Consider the following 17,672-nt stretch of genomic DNA (forward strand, 5'->3'; position numbering starts at 1 on the left):
TTTAGTTTCAAGTCTTCTTCAAATCAACATGATGTTCATTTTTGAAATTGTGGTCTCACTAATAATAGAAAAGACGATAAAGCACCATATGCATGGGGCATGGATACAGTGTGATTGACAGCTGGTCCGTCCAACAGATGCATGGTTGCAGGTGTAGGTGGACGCACAGTGGACGAGCTCTCAGTCAGATCCACCCCCAATTCTAGAATGCGAAAGTCAAGGCTTCAAAAACACAATTCGAAAAACCAATGGGTGATGTGACAGTGGGTTGCCACAAACACCTTGTGCTAATGCAATATTTCTACAAAGTAATGTAAAAAGTCTGATGTCGGCCTAAGTGTCTTCCTCTGTGATTCTTTGATTCCACACACCGTGCGCTGAAATAGTCTCTTAATTGCCAAGAAAAATAATAAAATAAAGAAAATATAGCTGAAGCACGTGTCTGCTGATACGCACGGAAGAGGAAAGTAAACATGTCTTTAATCACCTGACTGTAATACTCAGCTGTACTGTCCCAGCTGTTTTTTATGTTGCGGCAGCTTGAAACACTGATATAAAAATGATTATTGCTGTTTCACTCTGCACCGAGAAACAAAAGAATACCTATTGTCATGACGACACCTGCCAAGACTTTCCTCCGAGCATGCGGGGACGTGAAGTTGTCAGTCAGTTTACTGAACTTGTCAACGACCAGACGAGAGACGGCGTCTGCCAGGACCTGAGGTGGAGACCAAAAGAGAAATTACTTTTAAGTAGAATGAAACAGAACTTTAAATCAGTCGATCAGATTGAAAATGTGGTCTACTTTGACTTCTTTTTATTATCGTGTTTTTGGTGATATGAATTACCAAACAGCAGGATGCCAAAGTTAGATAAAAGCCAATGAACGCTCTATTTTATCTGCTCTGAAACTCTTTCTGAATCTGTCAGTAAGGAATACCGCACTGGTTTGATTGACGGGAAAGATCCAAGCAGCTTACATCAGTCCCGCACTTGCTCAGTAAGCAAAACAGTGACTTAGACAGGCTTTTATAATGAACTGCTATTCAAACAGTGTTTGATTAGCACACAGGGGAGTGATGGTCATTAAGATAGCAGCTCTGCTATCAGTGTGCCGGGATTACCGGCAGGGATTAGTTCATGTGTAAATAGATCTCATTGTATTGAACATGTTTTCTCCTGAAGCAGTCGCCATCTGCAAATCCGACTTTACCGGGTCGGTCATGAGCTCTGACATTTGTGGATCAGGATGATCGAGCAACTGCCTCAAATATAAATAGATAAATAATAAATCCTGATTCCCAGATGTTAATGCCCTTCGTACGTTACGTTAGGATAAACCTGTAAGAGCTCAGCTTTGCTTTATGTTCTGACTACAGTGCAGTGGGAACACTGACTAGGATAATTTCTACAGCTGGACCTTTTTTTCTTTTTTGAAAACCCAAATACTAAGGACGATATTCCTTTTTCCACAGCAGACATTTTAACGTGTCACAGTAGGAAAGGCAAGGGTGTAAATGATAATATGAATAATGGCTGGATTCCATTTAGTTGCTTCAGTGTACACTGGCTCGCCATTGCTAAGTCATGTCTTACTGGGACAATTGAACGGAACAGAGCCATGGTTAATGTTGTCGGTAACACCTGTGCTCCTCCTACAGTGACATGTCAAAATGTCTGCTTTGAAAACAGACTATACGGAATCCTGTGTATGAATAGTGTGTGATAGAACGAGTTGCATGTACAGAAGCCCTGTATGAATGTGTAAAATGGATGAATGTGATATATATAAATACAGTTCATTCATTGGATGTCCCCTGTGGCCATACTTTAACTTGATCATATATTTTAACAAGACGAGATAAAAATGGTAATCTAAGCAACATACTGTATAATGGTGCCTTCCAGTCTTCATTCATCTTCTTTTACAAGCTTACCTGTGGCACGTGGAGCTGCAGTCCCTTTCTGGGTATCGGTCGTCGGGATGGTGCCTGATCCAGCTGCATGTTAAACAGAGCACACAGAGCAGCTTGGGCGGCCCGGGCCTTGGCAAGCTTCTTGTTTCGCCCTGAACCCTGGAAATTCTCAGTGTCTACTGTCACTAACATGACAAAGTTCTTAGCGTGGCTTTCCCCGCTCTCTGACACACAGTCATACTTGAGACCCGGTCTCAACTCGTTCAGGATCATCACAGGGTTCTTGCCGCTCGCAGGGGAGATGACGGCGGAGGCGGCAGGAAGTAGTGGAGCTTGGATCAGGTTTGGGACAGGAGAGGGCAGAAATTGATACTCTATTTCCAGTGAGTTTAAGGAATCATTACCGTTGGGAGCGAGGTAAAAGGGGTAATCCAGAGGGGTGGGTGTCTCGAATGCATTAAAGAGCATGTCGGGAAAGTCGTCCTGGTCCGAGGTGAAGTCCGTTTGAACAGACAGAGTTCGGCCCATGACCATGTGGGCTTCAGATGCGTTTGGGAACTGGACAAAGGAGCGCAGGGCTTTCTCTGCTGCGTTCAGCTTAGCCTTTTTCTTGGTCGGACCCGACCCTTCGAAGAGCTGTCCATTGACCACCACAGTCATCACAAAGACAGGGGCATGGACTGGCCCCGTCTGAGAGAGCAGCTTGTACTGCAGCCCTGGCTTGACCTCATTCAGCTGCATGAGGGCGTTCTTAGGTAGAATGGGCCCGGGGACCTTCTTACGCTTCTTGGGCCTGTACTTGGACTGTTTGTGCCCATTATTGCCCTCCTCTAAGGGGCGTTTTCTCCTTCCCACGGCACTCCCATTGGGGAGTTGAGCAGCCTCAGCTGCAAAACCCGCTTTGGAGAGGAGGTTGTCCGAGTTCCGATTTTCCTTAACATCTGTGCTGCACGAACCTGCGGTGCCCAGAAAGAGTAACTTACAATGCCTTCATTGTAGGATCTTGTAAATGTAAAATTTAGAGAATCCTTTATCTCTCTTTGAATGATGAGTGTTCCTTAATTAATACTTAAAGGGGCATAAGCAATATGAATCATTACACTTTTTGTAAATAATCTGCGAATATTTCCTCACGCTCCGCTAACTGTCAGTTCTGAAAAAATATCCGGGTTTTTGGCTCAGACGGCACCTCACAACACAGTGTGTGCAGTTTGTAAACATCACTCTCCGACACATTAAGAGAAGTGCAAGCGAATGCGGCTACAACTACAACTTACTGCCCCTTTAATATATTAATTCCATTAATAATAATGTGGAGACATTCGAAAAATACAGTGGCAGTAAATCAAGTTCACACAGTTGTCCTCTGAGCAGTTTAATACTATGAATGAATGGATGAACAACTTATCAGCTGAGCCTGAGAGGAACTTTAGATAAAATTACATTTACGCAATGAAAATTGTCAAAATCTAATATTTTTTGTGTTTAACTTGAAATGTATGACAAGTTAAATAGTTACTGTAAAATTACAAATTATAAGTTCTTTCTCTGGAAGAGCCTCAGAGTTTTGGGAGCACATATCACCAGGCACTGTTTACAAAGCCGACGGAACTTGATGTAAATTTCCATTTATAACATCCTCCAGCAAGCGCTTGATAGGTTACTCCTTTAGACGGGATGTGGGGAAAGATGTGGTAGCTGAAGTGTTGAAATGATTCTAAGCCAAAGAAATCAGAGATTGGATTTCTGATTGATTAAACACGGTCACTTCAGACAGCCACTATACATGACCATTATACTGGGTATAAATACAAGCTCTACTAGCTCATGTTTAGTATGTACTAAAAAACAGTGGAGTGTTGTCAGTGTAGAAAGCTCTCCACTGCCTTTAGCAGTAGAAAAATGTAGGATTTCTTTTAAATTAATATTATATGAATGATACATTTGATTGGTTTTTCCACCGTACCGTTTTTCCTTCAGCCTCCACAGCTTCTGCAGCTCAGCCAACAAGTGAGAAGCAAACAATGTATCTCATTGCAACTAATGGCAGAGTGAATGAATATCACGGAAATCATTGGGACCTTTTAGAAGAAGCCCTTGCGATACATTTCACAAAGATGTCTTTATGATTTAGTGACGTAAAAACTCACCCTAAGCCAGGTTCTGCTTTGTGTGTGGACAAGGCATTGAGTCACCGGCAGTCAACTATAGGATGCTAAGTAAAATTACAAGCATGCAAGACGGGGACAAAACTCAAACTGGAAAAAACACAATCAGGCCCTGAGCAACAAGAGGGGGGAGTGGTTATATGTCTATTGGGAAGAGGGAACATATTGTTATTGTAACTTCACTGTACTCCAGCTCAGCAAGCAAACATATTCACATGGAGGATAAAGAGATAAAGTCACTGGTCTGTGCTTCTAAATTGTTCAGGTCACTTATAAATGCAAGGCTGGTATTAAATAGGTTACCTGGCATCTGATATATACGACGTGTTCAGTGACTTTCTGATTACGAATATTACTTAATCACCTTGACTGCATCCAACCCTTCCAGCACCGTCATGCATAATCCACAGTTTCTACTGACCCGTTGCTTCACATAGAACAGAGACAGGAATACAACTGTCCATAACACACTCAGTCATGATGCCAAAATGCCTGTCTGGTTCACATGTTCCAACACGGACTTCTATCAGTCAATCCTAGCAAACAGGCATTGCAGGACTGCGGTATATGAACAAAACAAATGGACATCTTTATGCTGTTTAGAGTTCAAATGAAACATGGAACTCACTCATGCTTTCTGTTCCTCCGCCCTCTACGAGCAGCCTCAGCTGATGTCGAGGTGGCGTCGCTCCGACTCGACCTGCAGAAACACAACGTGAGTCAGAGACACTTTCATCAAGTAAGAAACCTTTTTATTATATTTGTCTAAATGTCTGTACTTATTCTGCAAGATACTGTATAGTTTATTGTTAACACTGCATTTGTATTTTAGTGTGTTTTGAAAATAAAGCACCTCCTTTGATTTTGAACAATATGCATATCTGGAAAAATCCAACACTGTAAATGAACACTGAACATTTTTTAAAGTTTGCTCACAAAGAGACCAACACAGAGCTGATTTGTCTCTTGTGATACAATACGCTTGGTATTTAACTGTAAGTGATCCATGTAAATAAATGTAAGTTTTTCTTGGTAGAACCAAACCATCCTCCTTCCATTACACCTCTTTTGTTCATAAATCACAACAACTCGTTACCCAGCTAATTCTCCCTTTCAGCAGCCCCCCCTCCACCAAGCTCCTGTCAGATAGAGGTACTCGTCTCTCGGGCTGAAAGGAAACATTGAGCTGCAATTATTCCCTCTAGTCTCATCAGGAAACCGTCTCTCAGCGAGACGTCCCTGGACATAAATAAGCAAACTGCGGTTGGCAGGAGAGACGTGGTTGCCATTGCTCTGAGTGCTCTCAGGTTTGTCTGCTTGTAAAGGTTGACGATGGTTTCTCAGCTTGGATGAATCATAGCACAGACCTCACGACTGATTTTCCATGATCGTGACATTTGAGGAAGAAAAGTATATGAACAGAGTGGTTCAAACCAAAGAAGGTGGGCGATGGGAGAAGGGATGGGGGTATTTCTAGTTTGGTATTTTGATTTATGATAATGATCATATTAGGAATGGGTTTGTTTGTCATTTTTGGACTTCTGCCAAACAATTGCAGCGTAACTAAAGTATGTGCTTTTAGGCTATCCATTAATATAGACAAGTAGCTGCTATATATGCAACAAGTGGAACACAAAAAAACTCTCAGACTGTTTTTTTTTTAAACAAGAGCAATAAAAGCCACAGTAAGCACATGTATTTGCACAAAGCTCTACACCATCTCAGCACCATGGACAGTGACCCTTCTTCAGTTTATGTGACACAAGAAAAGCACAGCAAAAAAGAAGGCAGGTTTAATGTTTGTTCGCACGTACATTGTATATGAAATGAGAAAGAGAGAGTTATCACAAGAGTTGCAGAGTCAAACAGAGCATAGTGTTCAACTGTGACTGAGTTATGACTCTGAGGGAGGAGGATTTCAGCCACCCACTGGCTCTACAGTGCCCTTCTGGGAAAGACTACAGACCATATCCTGTCATGTCACCAGGGTTCAAATGTCGCCCAGAACCACGACTTAAATTATCAAGGAGCAGAGAAGATTTCGTCCCCCAACTCCCCTCTGGGAGGTTTACCTGGTTTAGTGTGATCGTAGCACATTTTGTGGTGAAGAAATCTTTTCAGATTGTTGTCAGGTTTATATTTCATGAAATTCTGTGATGCAAGTTTTTAAAAAAAATTTCTGCAGAAAATACATATGAAGCTAGAGTCATTGGAGTCACGAAGAGATGAAAGGACAGCAATGAATCCAAGAAGCCTCTTAGATGAAAGGACAGCAATGAATCCAAGAAGCCTCTTGGATGAAGGTAAAATGTCTTAATGGATCTATAACCGAGTCCAGCCACTCCTGATTCAACACGCTGGTGGATAACTGTGACCGGATGAATGAGGATCTTGTTGAACACTTCGGGGGGAACACCCTCAGTGTGGTGCGGGAGTATGAAAGGACAGCCAAGGTTGAATCGCAGACTACAGGAACCACAGTCTGCCTTTCAACCTGAGATGACTATAAACTTTGCATATCACATAAAAATGATGCCTTTTTAATGATGTGTAGAGGTTTGAACCTGACGGCCGACCGGGACCGGGAGTTTGCATGTTCTCCTTGTGCCACTGTGGGTTTTCTCTCCCGCGCTGCAAACGCATTCAGGTTAGGTTGTTTAGAGACTCTAAACTCACTGCCCATAGGTGTGAATATGAGCCTGAATGGTTGTTTGTATCTACATGTCGTCCCTGTGATAGACTGGAGACTGGAACGTCAGCTGGGATTAGATCTGACCTGCCGGTATGGCTGAGGAATGAATTAATGTATCTGTGATGTCAGAGAAGAACTTATCCTGCCTTCACGTGGTATTGGATTTATTGTAAATACGAGTTGCCGACTTGGAAATAGCACATGAACACCCCCTCAAGTCGTTATCATGAGTGGAAAACTCTGAGATAATTTTGGCACTGAGTTCTGGGGTGACCAGAACCTTGGCATGGCAGAGAAGAGACAGATTCAGTAATACAAGTGCAGTGTAACAGGTGTAACAACTATTAGCTGTTGCTTGTGAACATAATTTTAACCTGTAATCAATGTTCACTTAACTTGATATAGACCAATAATATTTATAACAAATGGACTATAGTCTGCCAGCGCGGTGCAAAGTTATTACATCAGCTGACGTTACCTTGTCCACAGTTGCGTTCCTTCTTTGACAAATTTTTTATTTAGTTTCATTCATATTTTCCGACAACAAAGCACTATAATTTTAAAAATTCCGACTTCACCAGTGGGAAGTAGGATCTTCCGACTCGCACGTGAAGGCAGCAATACCAATACCAAATGAGCAGTACCAATGCCCCACATGAGGTTCTGGAAGTCCATATTATGATAAGGGACGTGTTACAGGTAGTTCCCAGACTACTCCATTTTATTTGACCTACGTGTTTGAGGAGGAAACCCATGCTGACAAGAAAATAATCCCTTATTTAGTGGGACAGTGATACATAAAATGTAGTTTATTATATCTTTTTACTTACACACACACACACACACTTAATGGAAATATTAAGTTTTCACTGTAACATTTTATCATTGTGCATATCCAGGAGGCAAAGCCACAAGACATTCTCCATCTCCATTATCTAAACCGCTGCATCCCGTATTCAAATGGTTTTCTTGTATAGGCATGGGTGATGATGATATAATTGCACATCAGCCACCACAGTGGACTGTGATGTGGCATCCATAGACTGTATATAAAAATGGACGTAGTAAACTGGGCCAGAAAGTGAAGCCACTTAATATTGGAGTGCCGGGAAGAAACAAATCCATACATTGGGAGAAATCTAAGCGGTATGAGCACAGCGTCTTCAGCTGCAACCCTCAACAAACCCCATCTACAAGAACAGAGAATCTGGACACAAGCAGTCAGAGTTAACTATCGACGTGGCTCGCTTGCTACAGCGTGATTGACAGATGGCCTGCACGGTTATAATAATAATAATACATTTTATTTGTAAAGTACTTTTCATTGTTAAAAGCAATCCCAAAGTGCTACAGAGTAAAACAAGATTAAAAACAGGTTTATAAAACAGGAGCATAAAATAATAATAATATAAATTTTTGTTGAGATTGAGTTGACATGGGTTTTATCTTTACTTTGCACATTAGAAACGTAGTTTATACAGCTCTTTCATTTAGCTGTGATGGACCAGCTCAAAGCTCAAGTACACAAAATAAATTCCTCACTGCTTCCCAAGGACACTCTCCAGACTCCGTCTCTCTCTAACATTTTCACCGGGACCCTGTGAAATCGTTATGACGGCTTTAATTTGCCGCGTGGCCCCCGGCTCTAGCTGCAGCCGCTGGGCCAATGCCGTATCAATTGCACACGCTAATGCAACTCACTTAACCAATAGCAACCCCCCCACCCGAGACATTTTTGCTGCTGACAGCAGCTGTTTGAATCACCGTTAAAACCACTGTTCAAACCACTTCTCCTTGGCCGTAGGGGGCCGAGGAGAAGTGGCAGCCTTCCTCGTGGTGAAGCAATTAGGTGGATTATCTCCTTCCATACTGCAGAGGAGACGCGGAGCGACAGAGAGAAGGCTTTTACAGTGCTTTTGTCAATTAGGCTTTTGGGGTGAGTGACCACAGAAGTCGCAAATGAAATAAAGCTCATGTGTTCGGCTCAAGGTCATCACGCGTGTGATAAACCTATAAGTGAACAGTGAACGTAATCGGACTGATGCATTAGAGAAAAAAAGACGGTGGTTTGATAAACCCCACAGCATCACGGAGGTGGGTCTTTTGGAGCATGTCCTCCAGAAACAAAGGTTCTGTTTCGCCTACAGTCACGGAATCCATGCACCAAGTAGTGACGATTGCGAATTAATAAAGACTGTTGGGTGGATTGTTTAGGCACAAATTATTTTTGTGAGTAATTTGTTCCATCTGCTCCATTTCGTTGCGTGTTTTAAGAACCTGCTCAGGTTCGATAAAGAGACAGTGGCAGAGAGGGGATGGGTGAGGACCCCCGTCATGATTCTGCCTGTGAACTGTTGAGGACATTAGGAAACTCTCTGTAAGACTTTGGGTTTTCTCTGGACTTGTTGTTGTATTTAGAACTTTTGTGAAAGTTTTTGGTTAGCACTGGACTTCTGATTTCATGTTCTATATCATTCTGTGCTCCCAGTTCGTCTGGTTAGTTGTTTCCTGTTCTGTCTGCTCTTTGTCGCAACTCCCATGATTTCTCCTGCTCAGTTTTGTGTCCATGCGATGGATTTTCCAGTTTTTGCTCCTTGTGTTTCCCAATGCGGATACCTAAGTTGGAATTTGCTTTTGTTTCACTTGTTGGATTGTAATTTTGTTTTTTGATTCCCCTTTAATTAATATACTTAATATACTACAACCTGGGTTGTATTCCAGAGAGCAGATTTAACAAATCTGAACCTCACCCTGAACTCTGAGTTAATCTTCTCTGAGATGGGAAAATTCTGAGTTTTCTGTTCCAGAACAGCTGTTCTGAGTTCATTCAATCAACTCTCAATATGTTCACTCTGAAGTACGCATGTGGCGGCCCACAAAAAAAAGCCATCATCAACGGAGCTCCGATACTACGAGTCACAATGGCGACCGAGGAGAAAACAAGGTCCTCCTACGTCACACTGTTAGATTTAGAGATACAACGTTGTGCTTATTGAGAAAATGAGATCATTCAGAAAAAACAGAGCAATTCACAACATGCCTTCACAATCCAAATTAAATCCAAACGATTAAGCTTCAAGTTGCATTAGATATATGATTGGTCTCTTGTGTCATTAATACTGCTGTGATTACCTATTATAGGAATTTAATTAGTTACTTTTTTTTTAAGTATAAGTTACAGTATTGATTTTGGTCCCTCTGACTGATATATTATTATATTGTATATGGCTTTTGAAACTGGAAACTGAATTCCAGGTTCACCCAAGCGCTAGCTGACCCTTCTCCATCCCAGTCTCTCTGCGTCAGTGGCCTCGCCAGGCACAACAGACGGCTATCTCTGTTCTCTTCAGTCGAGGCAAGGCTGAGCCTCTGCTATCTCCCAGAGAGAGGGGGGAGAGATGGGGGGAAAGGATGGGACGGGACTGATGTTGAATTTCACAGCCCACAGCCTCAGGATTATTACAAGACCAGGAGCTGACAGGCAGGTGGAGGTGGAGGGTTGATGCTGTCACCTGATGCCTAACAAGTAGGGTATGTCTCACTGTCCACACTCTAACAGTCTGAATGTTAAATGAACTCAGCATTTAGTGAATTCCATGTGACAATCACGTTTCTGTTGTTTTTACAATCCTTAAAGGCAACGTCACGTGGTCACATAGATGCAGTTTGGAGTGGTGTGTCATTGCTGATTTATGGGCCAAAGATGCTGATGCATTTTGATCCCGGATTGAGCCAAAGATTCCTGAAGGATATGTCATGAATCTATCATGAATCTAAAGACGAATTTAAACCTTGTGACTGAAACTTTCCTCTGAACCGTGTTCTGGTGCAGCACGCTCTTGTGGCTTGGCAGCTGCTTGAGGTGGATGTCACTGTTCATCAAACACCAAATAGCACTGATTCATCTGTTCAGATTTAAAAACGACATTTACAAAACTAAAGACAGAATGAGAGAAGAAAACGTGAAACTGAATTTGCCGCTAATGTAATGCTGTGGTTCGTCAGTTAAGAGTGTGGAACTACACCGCAGACTGGAGAGACAGCAGTATTTATTTACCAGTATGAAAGCTGTTTTATAACAGGACATGAATGTGTCTGCTGTATAAACACAAGGCACCTAACGGATTTACGGGTTTCTTTGCAGTGTGACTGCAATCCTGTGTCCCGCCCCATCATTTTGCTGGCATAATCCAATGATTGGCCTTAACAAGTAGATCAGTCCGGCCCAAGACTGTCCACAATGGCAACCACACAATTTGGCCTGTATGGCTGACAAGCCAGACGACGTTCCACAGTGTTACCCTGTTGGTAACAAATCAAAAGATAAATCCAGAGCCCCAGCAGCTCGTCATTTCCTCTAAATGCCAGTCCTATTTCTTCTAAAATCTCAATCAGCGCAGAGCATCCCTCCAATATTGCCTCACATCCAAAGTTTCCAGCATTAGTGCCTAGTCAGTTGCCCCCTTGGACATATGTTTTGGACTCCTCGTGTTCTGAAACGCCATGTGGATGTTTCCAGTCGCAAAAGTTGCCCACAAAGGCATTCTTCTTCATCCCAAAAAGTTTGCAGACAAAGCAGAAATCATTTACAGATGATGGCAAATATAACAGATGTTTTCCGAGGTGCTAGTTGTCCATTAGGGCAATCAAATGGAAAACATGCCATTTGTTAATGAACGAACCCGACCACGTTGACCGCCATTTCCAAGGCAGCATCTCTAGCTTTGTTTTTGATTTTGATTTTATGCTTTGCCTATCTGCTGGCACACGTTTCTCCATGTTGTCCACAATATTAATACATTTTGATGCACAGTAGCGGAGGTGGTGTGCGTGCGTGTGTGTGCATGTGTGTGTACAGAGATCTGTCAGACAGACACATCCCTTAGCAGCAGTGGGCTGTACACGCCTCACAGAGCACATCAGCTTATACCTAGTCTGAAATTCACTTTTGCTTCTCGTAGATTAAACTCACACTTCACTTCATCTCCCAACACCTCGCTTAGCAGGGACAAGATTGGCTTTTTATTCTCCCCGCATGCAAAGTATGCACAATGGCATTTATCACGGTCTCTGTGAATGACAGTAATATTTGGACAAATTGAACAGAATAGGTGGAATTAAAAGTTTGAAAAAAAATCCCAGTACACCTGGCAAAATTTTAATTAATGTGAGGATCAACTGCACTTGAGTTTCGCAGCCAGTGACTATATTGCCAGATGTTAATAGTAAATCTGAAATCCAGATTAATGTGTATATGGGTTAAGTCACCACTTACTTATGTTATTAATTTATATTGAAAAATATTGTTTACATGTGCATTGTCAGATGTCAGGTTGTTGAAAGTGTAACTTTTCTATGAATGGAACTCTGTCCCAAATAAACTTCAAAAAAACAGCTTCTAAAAACAGGATATTGGCCACTGTTATCAGTGATTTTTAACTTTAAAATTTGATGGTGACAAAACGTCTTTATCTCTTCTGCTCTAATAGGAATACAATACACTGGAATCACTTAAAACAATTTTTTTTTTATTACAGATTTCATATGTATTTTTTAATTTAATTATTTTATTTATTTATTTAATTTTATCTTATTTATTTCTTGCAGTAAGTTACATAGTGAAAACCAAAGAAGACATGTTAAGGTGTAACGGAATAATTGACAACATTTTTAAATGGATTTCACTTTTGGGTAAAAGGGTAAATAACAACTCAAAACTCAAGACTCAGGAGTTTGGATTAAAACATTAATCACGTCAAATGTCCTGCATAAATTACCCATAAAGTCACTTCCCCTGTTTTTTGCCATTGAAAATTAAAGGTTAAAACAAACAAAGAAACAAATAAGAACCAACCAAAAAAGCTATGAAAAAATAAAAATCCACAACAAGAGTGAATAGATAAATAAAAATCTGAGATGCTTAGAGTTTTGTCATGTGCTGACCTGCACATCTATGGACGTCACAGGAGTCAGGCTGGGGCCAAACAGACCAAGCAGTTTGCAACGGTAGCCCTCGGGACTCGTGAGCAGAACAAACCAGCACTGCTCTGAAGTCAGTCTAAAAACACACAGCAGAGCAGAGCGGAACAGAGGCTACACATGTCCTACCTTTGCGCTCAGAGCGTTTCTTTCTCCTCCTCCTGAACCTGCGGCGGATCAGGCAGTAGTAGGCTGCTGTGGAATGGAACCTGTCCGGCAACAATGCCATGGCTCATCCACTCAGCTGGTCTTCACTCTCAGCCTAATGCATAGTGTAAACAGCGCCTGTCCAACTTTGGACAAAGGAGGGGAGAATACCATGATGGCAGGCACAGAGCTGCCGGCACAGAGACTTTCTGTGGTGAATGTCTGTCAGATCAATGGACTGGGACGTTTCCTGCTCTCCTCCTCCCTCTCTCTGTCACCGTCTCTCATCTCTCTCTCTCCGCACCCCACTCTTGAATTCTCACTCCGGGCTATGATGCACCTGGCAAACAAGTGTATTTGTAAAATAAAATACCAAAAGGGGCTTTCAAAATATGCAAGTGACACTTGATGAGACACGCACTTGGAGAAAAAGCGACAGTTTTGTGTTTGTGCTGCAGCTTTAACATGGTGCTGTCGTTGATCTAATGTAAGTCAGAAGCCTTTCATAAACCTTGGTAATATACCAATTAATTCAACAGTCAAGTTCATTTGGCATAGTGGGAGCGGGGGAATCTATCGAACAAAGCACCTCTACCTTTGTACAGTACTAATGCAGTTCCCTGACTGGGCTGCTGACATTCATAGACAAGAGGGAGCTCTCAGAAATGTACCCATATTTGTGGCCTGCTCTCAGAACATGCCTCACCCTTCCAGTCACTGTAGCTGAAGCAGAGAGGAGCTTTTCAAAGCTGAAACACGGGAAAAGCCTTACTGTTATCAGTATTAACATGCAGTGGCTGATTTCATTTGATGATGTGATTGAAACCTTCCTGCCGCGAGGCGACCGAGCTAACCATCGGACCACCGCGCAGCCTTGTTTCTGCCCATTCTTATAAAAAAAACTACAAATAAATGTATAGCCTCTTATGGAAGTGCGATTATAAATCACTGCAGTACTGCATGACAGTCATGTTCATCAATCGGTGTAGGATTTGAAAATGTCTGACGGGAAACTCCAGTCAAAGAAAAGGTTCAGACGGAAATGCCAGGCCGATTTGACCCAGAGGGTTTGTTCTTACATGGGAAGAAAATAATAATTAGATCGGAAAAATGTGATATTTATTTTTTATAAAATGTGTATGTGTTATCAAATAGCGATTGTTTGTAAAAGGAAGGTGGTATTTAAATATATTTTGAGGACCTAGAAGTGTGGAAGGAAACAGGGCAGTGATTCTTGGTTTGAATGTCAGCGCTGCCCCCTTGTGTGCTCTACTGAAAACACAGCTGAGACTTATAGTGACACACGTGCATGACCCTTTTTTCATACTACTAATAATTATTATTACAATCAAATATCACATGATTGCAAGAAACAACAAATCACATATTCACGCTAAAGTGATGTGATAACAATGACTGCATTCCCTAAAGATGTTTCACTTCCAGGGTCCTGGCATTGCTCATGCTGGTTTACCGGGATGGCCTACAGGACCTCTATATGGAGACTATGACGAGGCAAAAGGTCTACGATGAGAAACATTTAACGGGTCTCTGCAAAATACGGTATACCCCTTATCACCAACTGAAAGTTATTAATATGCAGGATCCCTTCAAAATGTCAGTGTCTGCGAGGTACATTTGCGATACTTATTACATCACCTCTGAAATATGACTGACTGACACATCTGTTCAAACTCCCAGTCGGGTAGAAAGGGTTCGCCCTTTAACTCCGTGAAGCTGAGATCTGAGCCCAACACACTGATCAGATACATTCCAATTCAAAGCTTGTTCTCACAAAGTCGTTGAGTAATTCTGAATGAATGCAGGTCGCACTGTTACGGAATGGGATCCACTATCACAATCAAAATGTGTCAGCGTGTCAGTTTGACCTGTGGAAACACTGTGCTGCTCTTCCATTGTGGCAGGGAGAAAGAAAAAGATCCAATGCACCAATTGTTTCGCCTCATTTAAAGTCAATTCAGGCTAAAACTGTCTGGCATGAGTGGACGGACCGCCGGGGGCAGGGGGTGCGGCCGCCCCAGCCTGGGCTGTACCTTTTGACTCTATTGCAACAATATTTGTCCGCTCTCTGCAGGCAGGGTGCCCGGATTTAAACTTTGGGTGGGAAGATAATACTGTTTGGTGTCGTTCGTTCTAAAACATGTAAATGCAGACAGAGCAAGTTGTGTTGTTTATACAAGTGGAACATGCCGGTATATGCATGACTGTGAAACTTAAACATAATAGGTTATCCAATCTATCATGCTAGAGAGAGAAAGAGAGAGTGCTGGGGTTGCTGGGGTGACATTGTTAATAAAATCACATAACTTTTATTTGCTCCTGGTTTCTTTGATATTATCTCACCATGTCGTCTGGAGACTGTGCTTCTCTTCCATGACATAGTCACCATCTGGTCCACATACTATGCTATTAACATTTATATTAAAGACCTACTAACTTTGAATAAGCCATGTGTTTGGCAGAGAAACCCTGGATTGTACTGGGCTATGCTATTCTCTTCTTATCCATCATCTCTTGTCCTTTTATCTTTTTTCGTCTCCGTGCTCTTATCTGCGCGGCCACTCTGCTGAATGAGTCCCCAGAGGGCTGTAGAATTACACCGGCGCAGAGGTCGTTCGATTGGCTGTCTCTCACTGTATCGGAAAATGTCTGTCTTGATGGAAGGAGCACTGCAGAGGGGACGCTAGCTGACAGGCCACGAACTGCAAGACCACACATGCAAATGAACACACGCTCTTACAGACACTTGCACATTAACCTTAAGCCATAATAATGATTAAAGTCGGAGTTTTAAATAAACAGGTTCATTAAAAATACCTCTGTGCCAGTAGCCAGCTAGTAGTCAGCAAGGCTAAGTAGAGCATGTGGTATAGGTCATTCTGGTTTTGAAAAGCTGATTGTCGGCCTCTCGAGAATGTTAACTTCATCGAGGCACATTTTTCTTAGCATTTTCTTAGTGACACTGCGACTGCATCTCCACAACCTGCACCCAACCTGCGTCTTTTACTTGACAAAAAAATGGTTGCATGTCAATTTCTTTGGAGAGCGCAACCTTCTGCGTCTTTTCGACAGTTGCCGTAATGCTTTTCAACGATGATGTTTAACAGCTCACGTGTTTCATTTATCCTGGTCTGACGGGATGAAGGACGTTTGAATCTACTATTTTTGTTATTTTCTGTGTAAGTTATTTGCTCTCCTGAAATTTGTTTTGTTTCTCTGAATTTTCGCACAGGCAATAAACTGTCTCATGAGGAGGTTCTAAGAGTCTTCTTTCCCATGTAGTGTTTCGTTCCAGGACCTTACGCAGTCTCCTGATTCTAGGTGTAGAGGTTTGTTTCAAATCTAGAAGTGATTAATAATGTGCAGTTGAAGGTATTGCTTGGCAGACTTTGTGTAAATAGACAAATAGCAATTGATAAGCTGACCCCCCATTAATGAGGGCCAGGTTTCCCTCTACTTCGTTAGTGTGGTGTTGTGTGAAAATTATTGTAATTGAGTGAATATTATTATTATTATTATTATATTATTATTATTCCGCGAAATGAATCGTTAATTTGAGGCACTTAACGTGATCCGACCTGCCCAAAACTTTGCTCACGCATCTGAGCCGGTGAAAATTGTAACAAAATTGACATTTTAGGGGTCTCGGGCATGGCTGTGTCAAAATAACTCAATAAAGCCCCTTATCACATTCGCCCTTGCTTAACATTTGATGTAGATGAATGAAATTTGGTAGGCACGTGTATCACATCAAGACCTACAACATAATACTTGGTCGCCATTACCTCCGATCAACAGGAAGTCCACCATATCGATTGTAGTGTGCAAATTTTGACATTTTCGCACGTCATACTTTAAAGAAATCCTCCGACAGACTTCACACCAGCAACTTCAAATTTGGTGTGTGTCATCTCAAGACCCATGGGATCAAACGATAGTCCGGCTAGAGTTTTCGTTAGAGCCCCTTGCCGTGACGACGTGGAGAAGACAGGGTGATTGTCGAGCCTTCGCCATGAAACATTCTCCTGATCAAATGTACATGATGTTGCTCCATGATATGTTCTCCATGATATGGAGCAACACCTACTAGTGCCACCTACTGGCAACAGGACATTACAAATTGTGCTTTTACGTCCTCTGCCTTGCAGTACTTACTCAGCAAAGTTAAACCAATCGGATGATGTCATACAGAAAAATCTGTGACTTTTCGTCTGATGCCCTCACCATGGCGTGGTCTACGTAACGCCATGAAAAATCACAACGTCATGACTCAACCATATGTGGTCATATCTTTACCTAACTTCTCAAGAATGATAACAGTCCCGCCCTCAATAAATTTGCATGTCAATATTTAAAAAGGCTCATAGCGCCACCTACTGGCAACAGGACGTTACAAATTGTACTTTTACGTCCTCTGCCTTGCAGGTTCACCAGATCCAGCTCAAATTTGGTCGGCTTAGTGGTGAGACGTGGCTGATATTATACTGCGGATGTTTTGACCATGTATCAAACGCTGTTCCCATGGTAAAGCATTGTTCGCCATTAAATACGAATACGTGTTAGATGGACTTGGGATGCTTTACATCTCACGAATCTTGGCAGGCTTGCTTAGAGTTGCAAATCCGGATATCTGAAATGGCTCCTGAAATTTCATACATGTAGGTGAAACAGTAAGGAGGGGCTTGATTTATGACATTTTTTAGGGGGCGCTATGGAGCCATTTTGCAATACACAAGCCCAAAACCCTTA

The 17,672-nt window shown here is 42.1% G+C and overlaps 1 protein-coding gene and 1 long non-coding RNA gene across 4 annotated transcripts in view; one reads left to right on the forward strand and one right to left on the reverse strand.

Moving 5' to 3' along the window:
- The window catches only part of LOC118299013, a 41,161-nt gene that overhangs the window by 6,983 nt on the left and 16,506 nt on the right, over positions 1 to 17,672 (forward strand). For 2 of the 3 annotated variants that reach the window (XR_007030496.1, XR_007030495.1), the window contains exon 9: positions 4,747 to 4,823. This is a non-coding gene — a long non-coding RNA (uncharacterized LOC118299013). Of the gene's footprint in view, positions 1 to 4,746; positions 4,824 to 6,269; positions 16,165 to 17,672 lie in introns of those variants that run through there. The other variant, XR_007030498.1, reaches the window with a different exon arrangement.
- LOC118298938 (double-stranded RNA-specific editase 1-like) overlaps positions 1 to 17,672 on the reverse strand; it is a 28,349-nt gene that overhangs the window by 5,484 nt on the left and 5,193 nt on the right. Inside the window, exons 2-4 of the mRNA XM_047331098.1 lie at positions 4,713 to 4,784; positions 1,938 to 2,872; positions 604 to 718 (exon numbers count right to left, since the gene is read on the reverse strand). Coding sequence (XP_047187054.1) covers positions 604 to 718; positions 1,938 to 2,872; positions 4,713 to 4,716 — 1,054 coding nt within the window. The 5' untranslated portion in view covers positions 4,717 to 4,784. The remainder of the gene's footprint in view (positions 1 to 603; positions 719 to 1,937; positions 2,873 to 4,712; positions 4,785 to 17,672) is intronic.

The sequence above is a fragment of the Scophthalmus maximus genome, chromosome 1 (assembly GCF_022379125.1).
Source record: "Scophthalmus maximus strain ysfricsl-2021 chromosome 1, ASM2237912v1, whole genome shotgun sequence".
In the NCBI taxonomy this organism is placed as follows: domain Eukaryota; kingdom Metazoa; phylum Chordata; class Actinopteri; order Pleuronectiformes; family Scophthalmidae; genus Scophthalmus; species Scophthalmus maximus.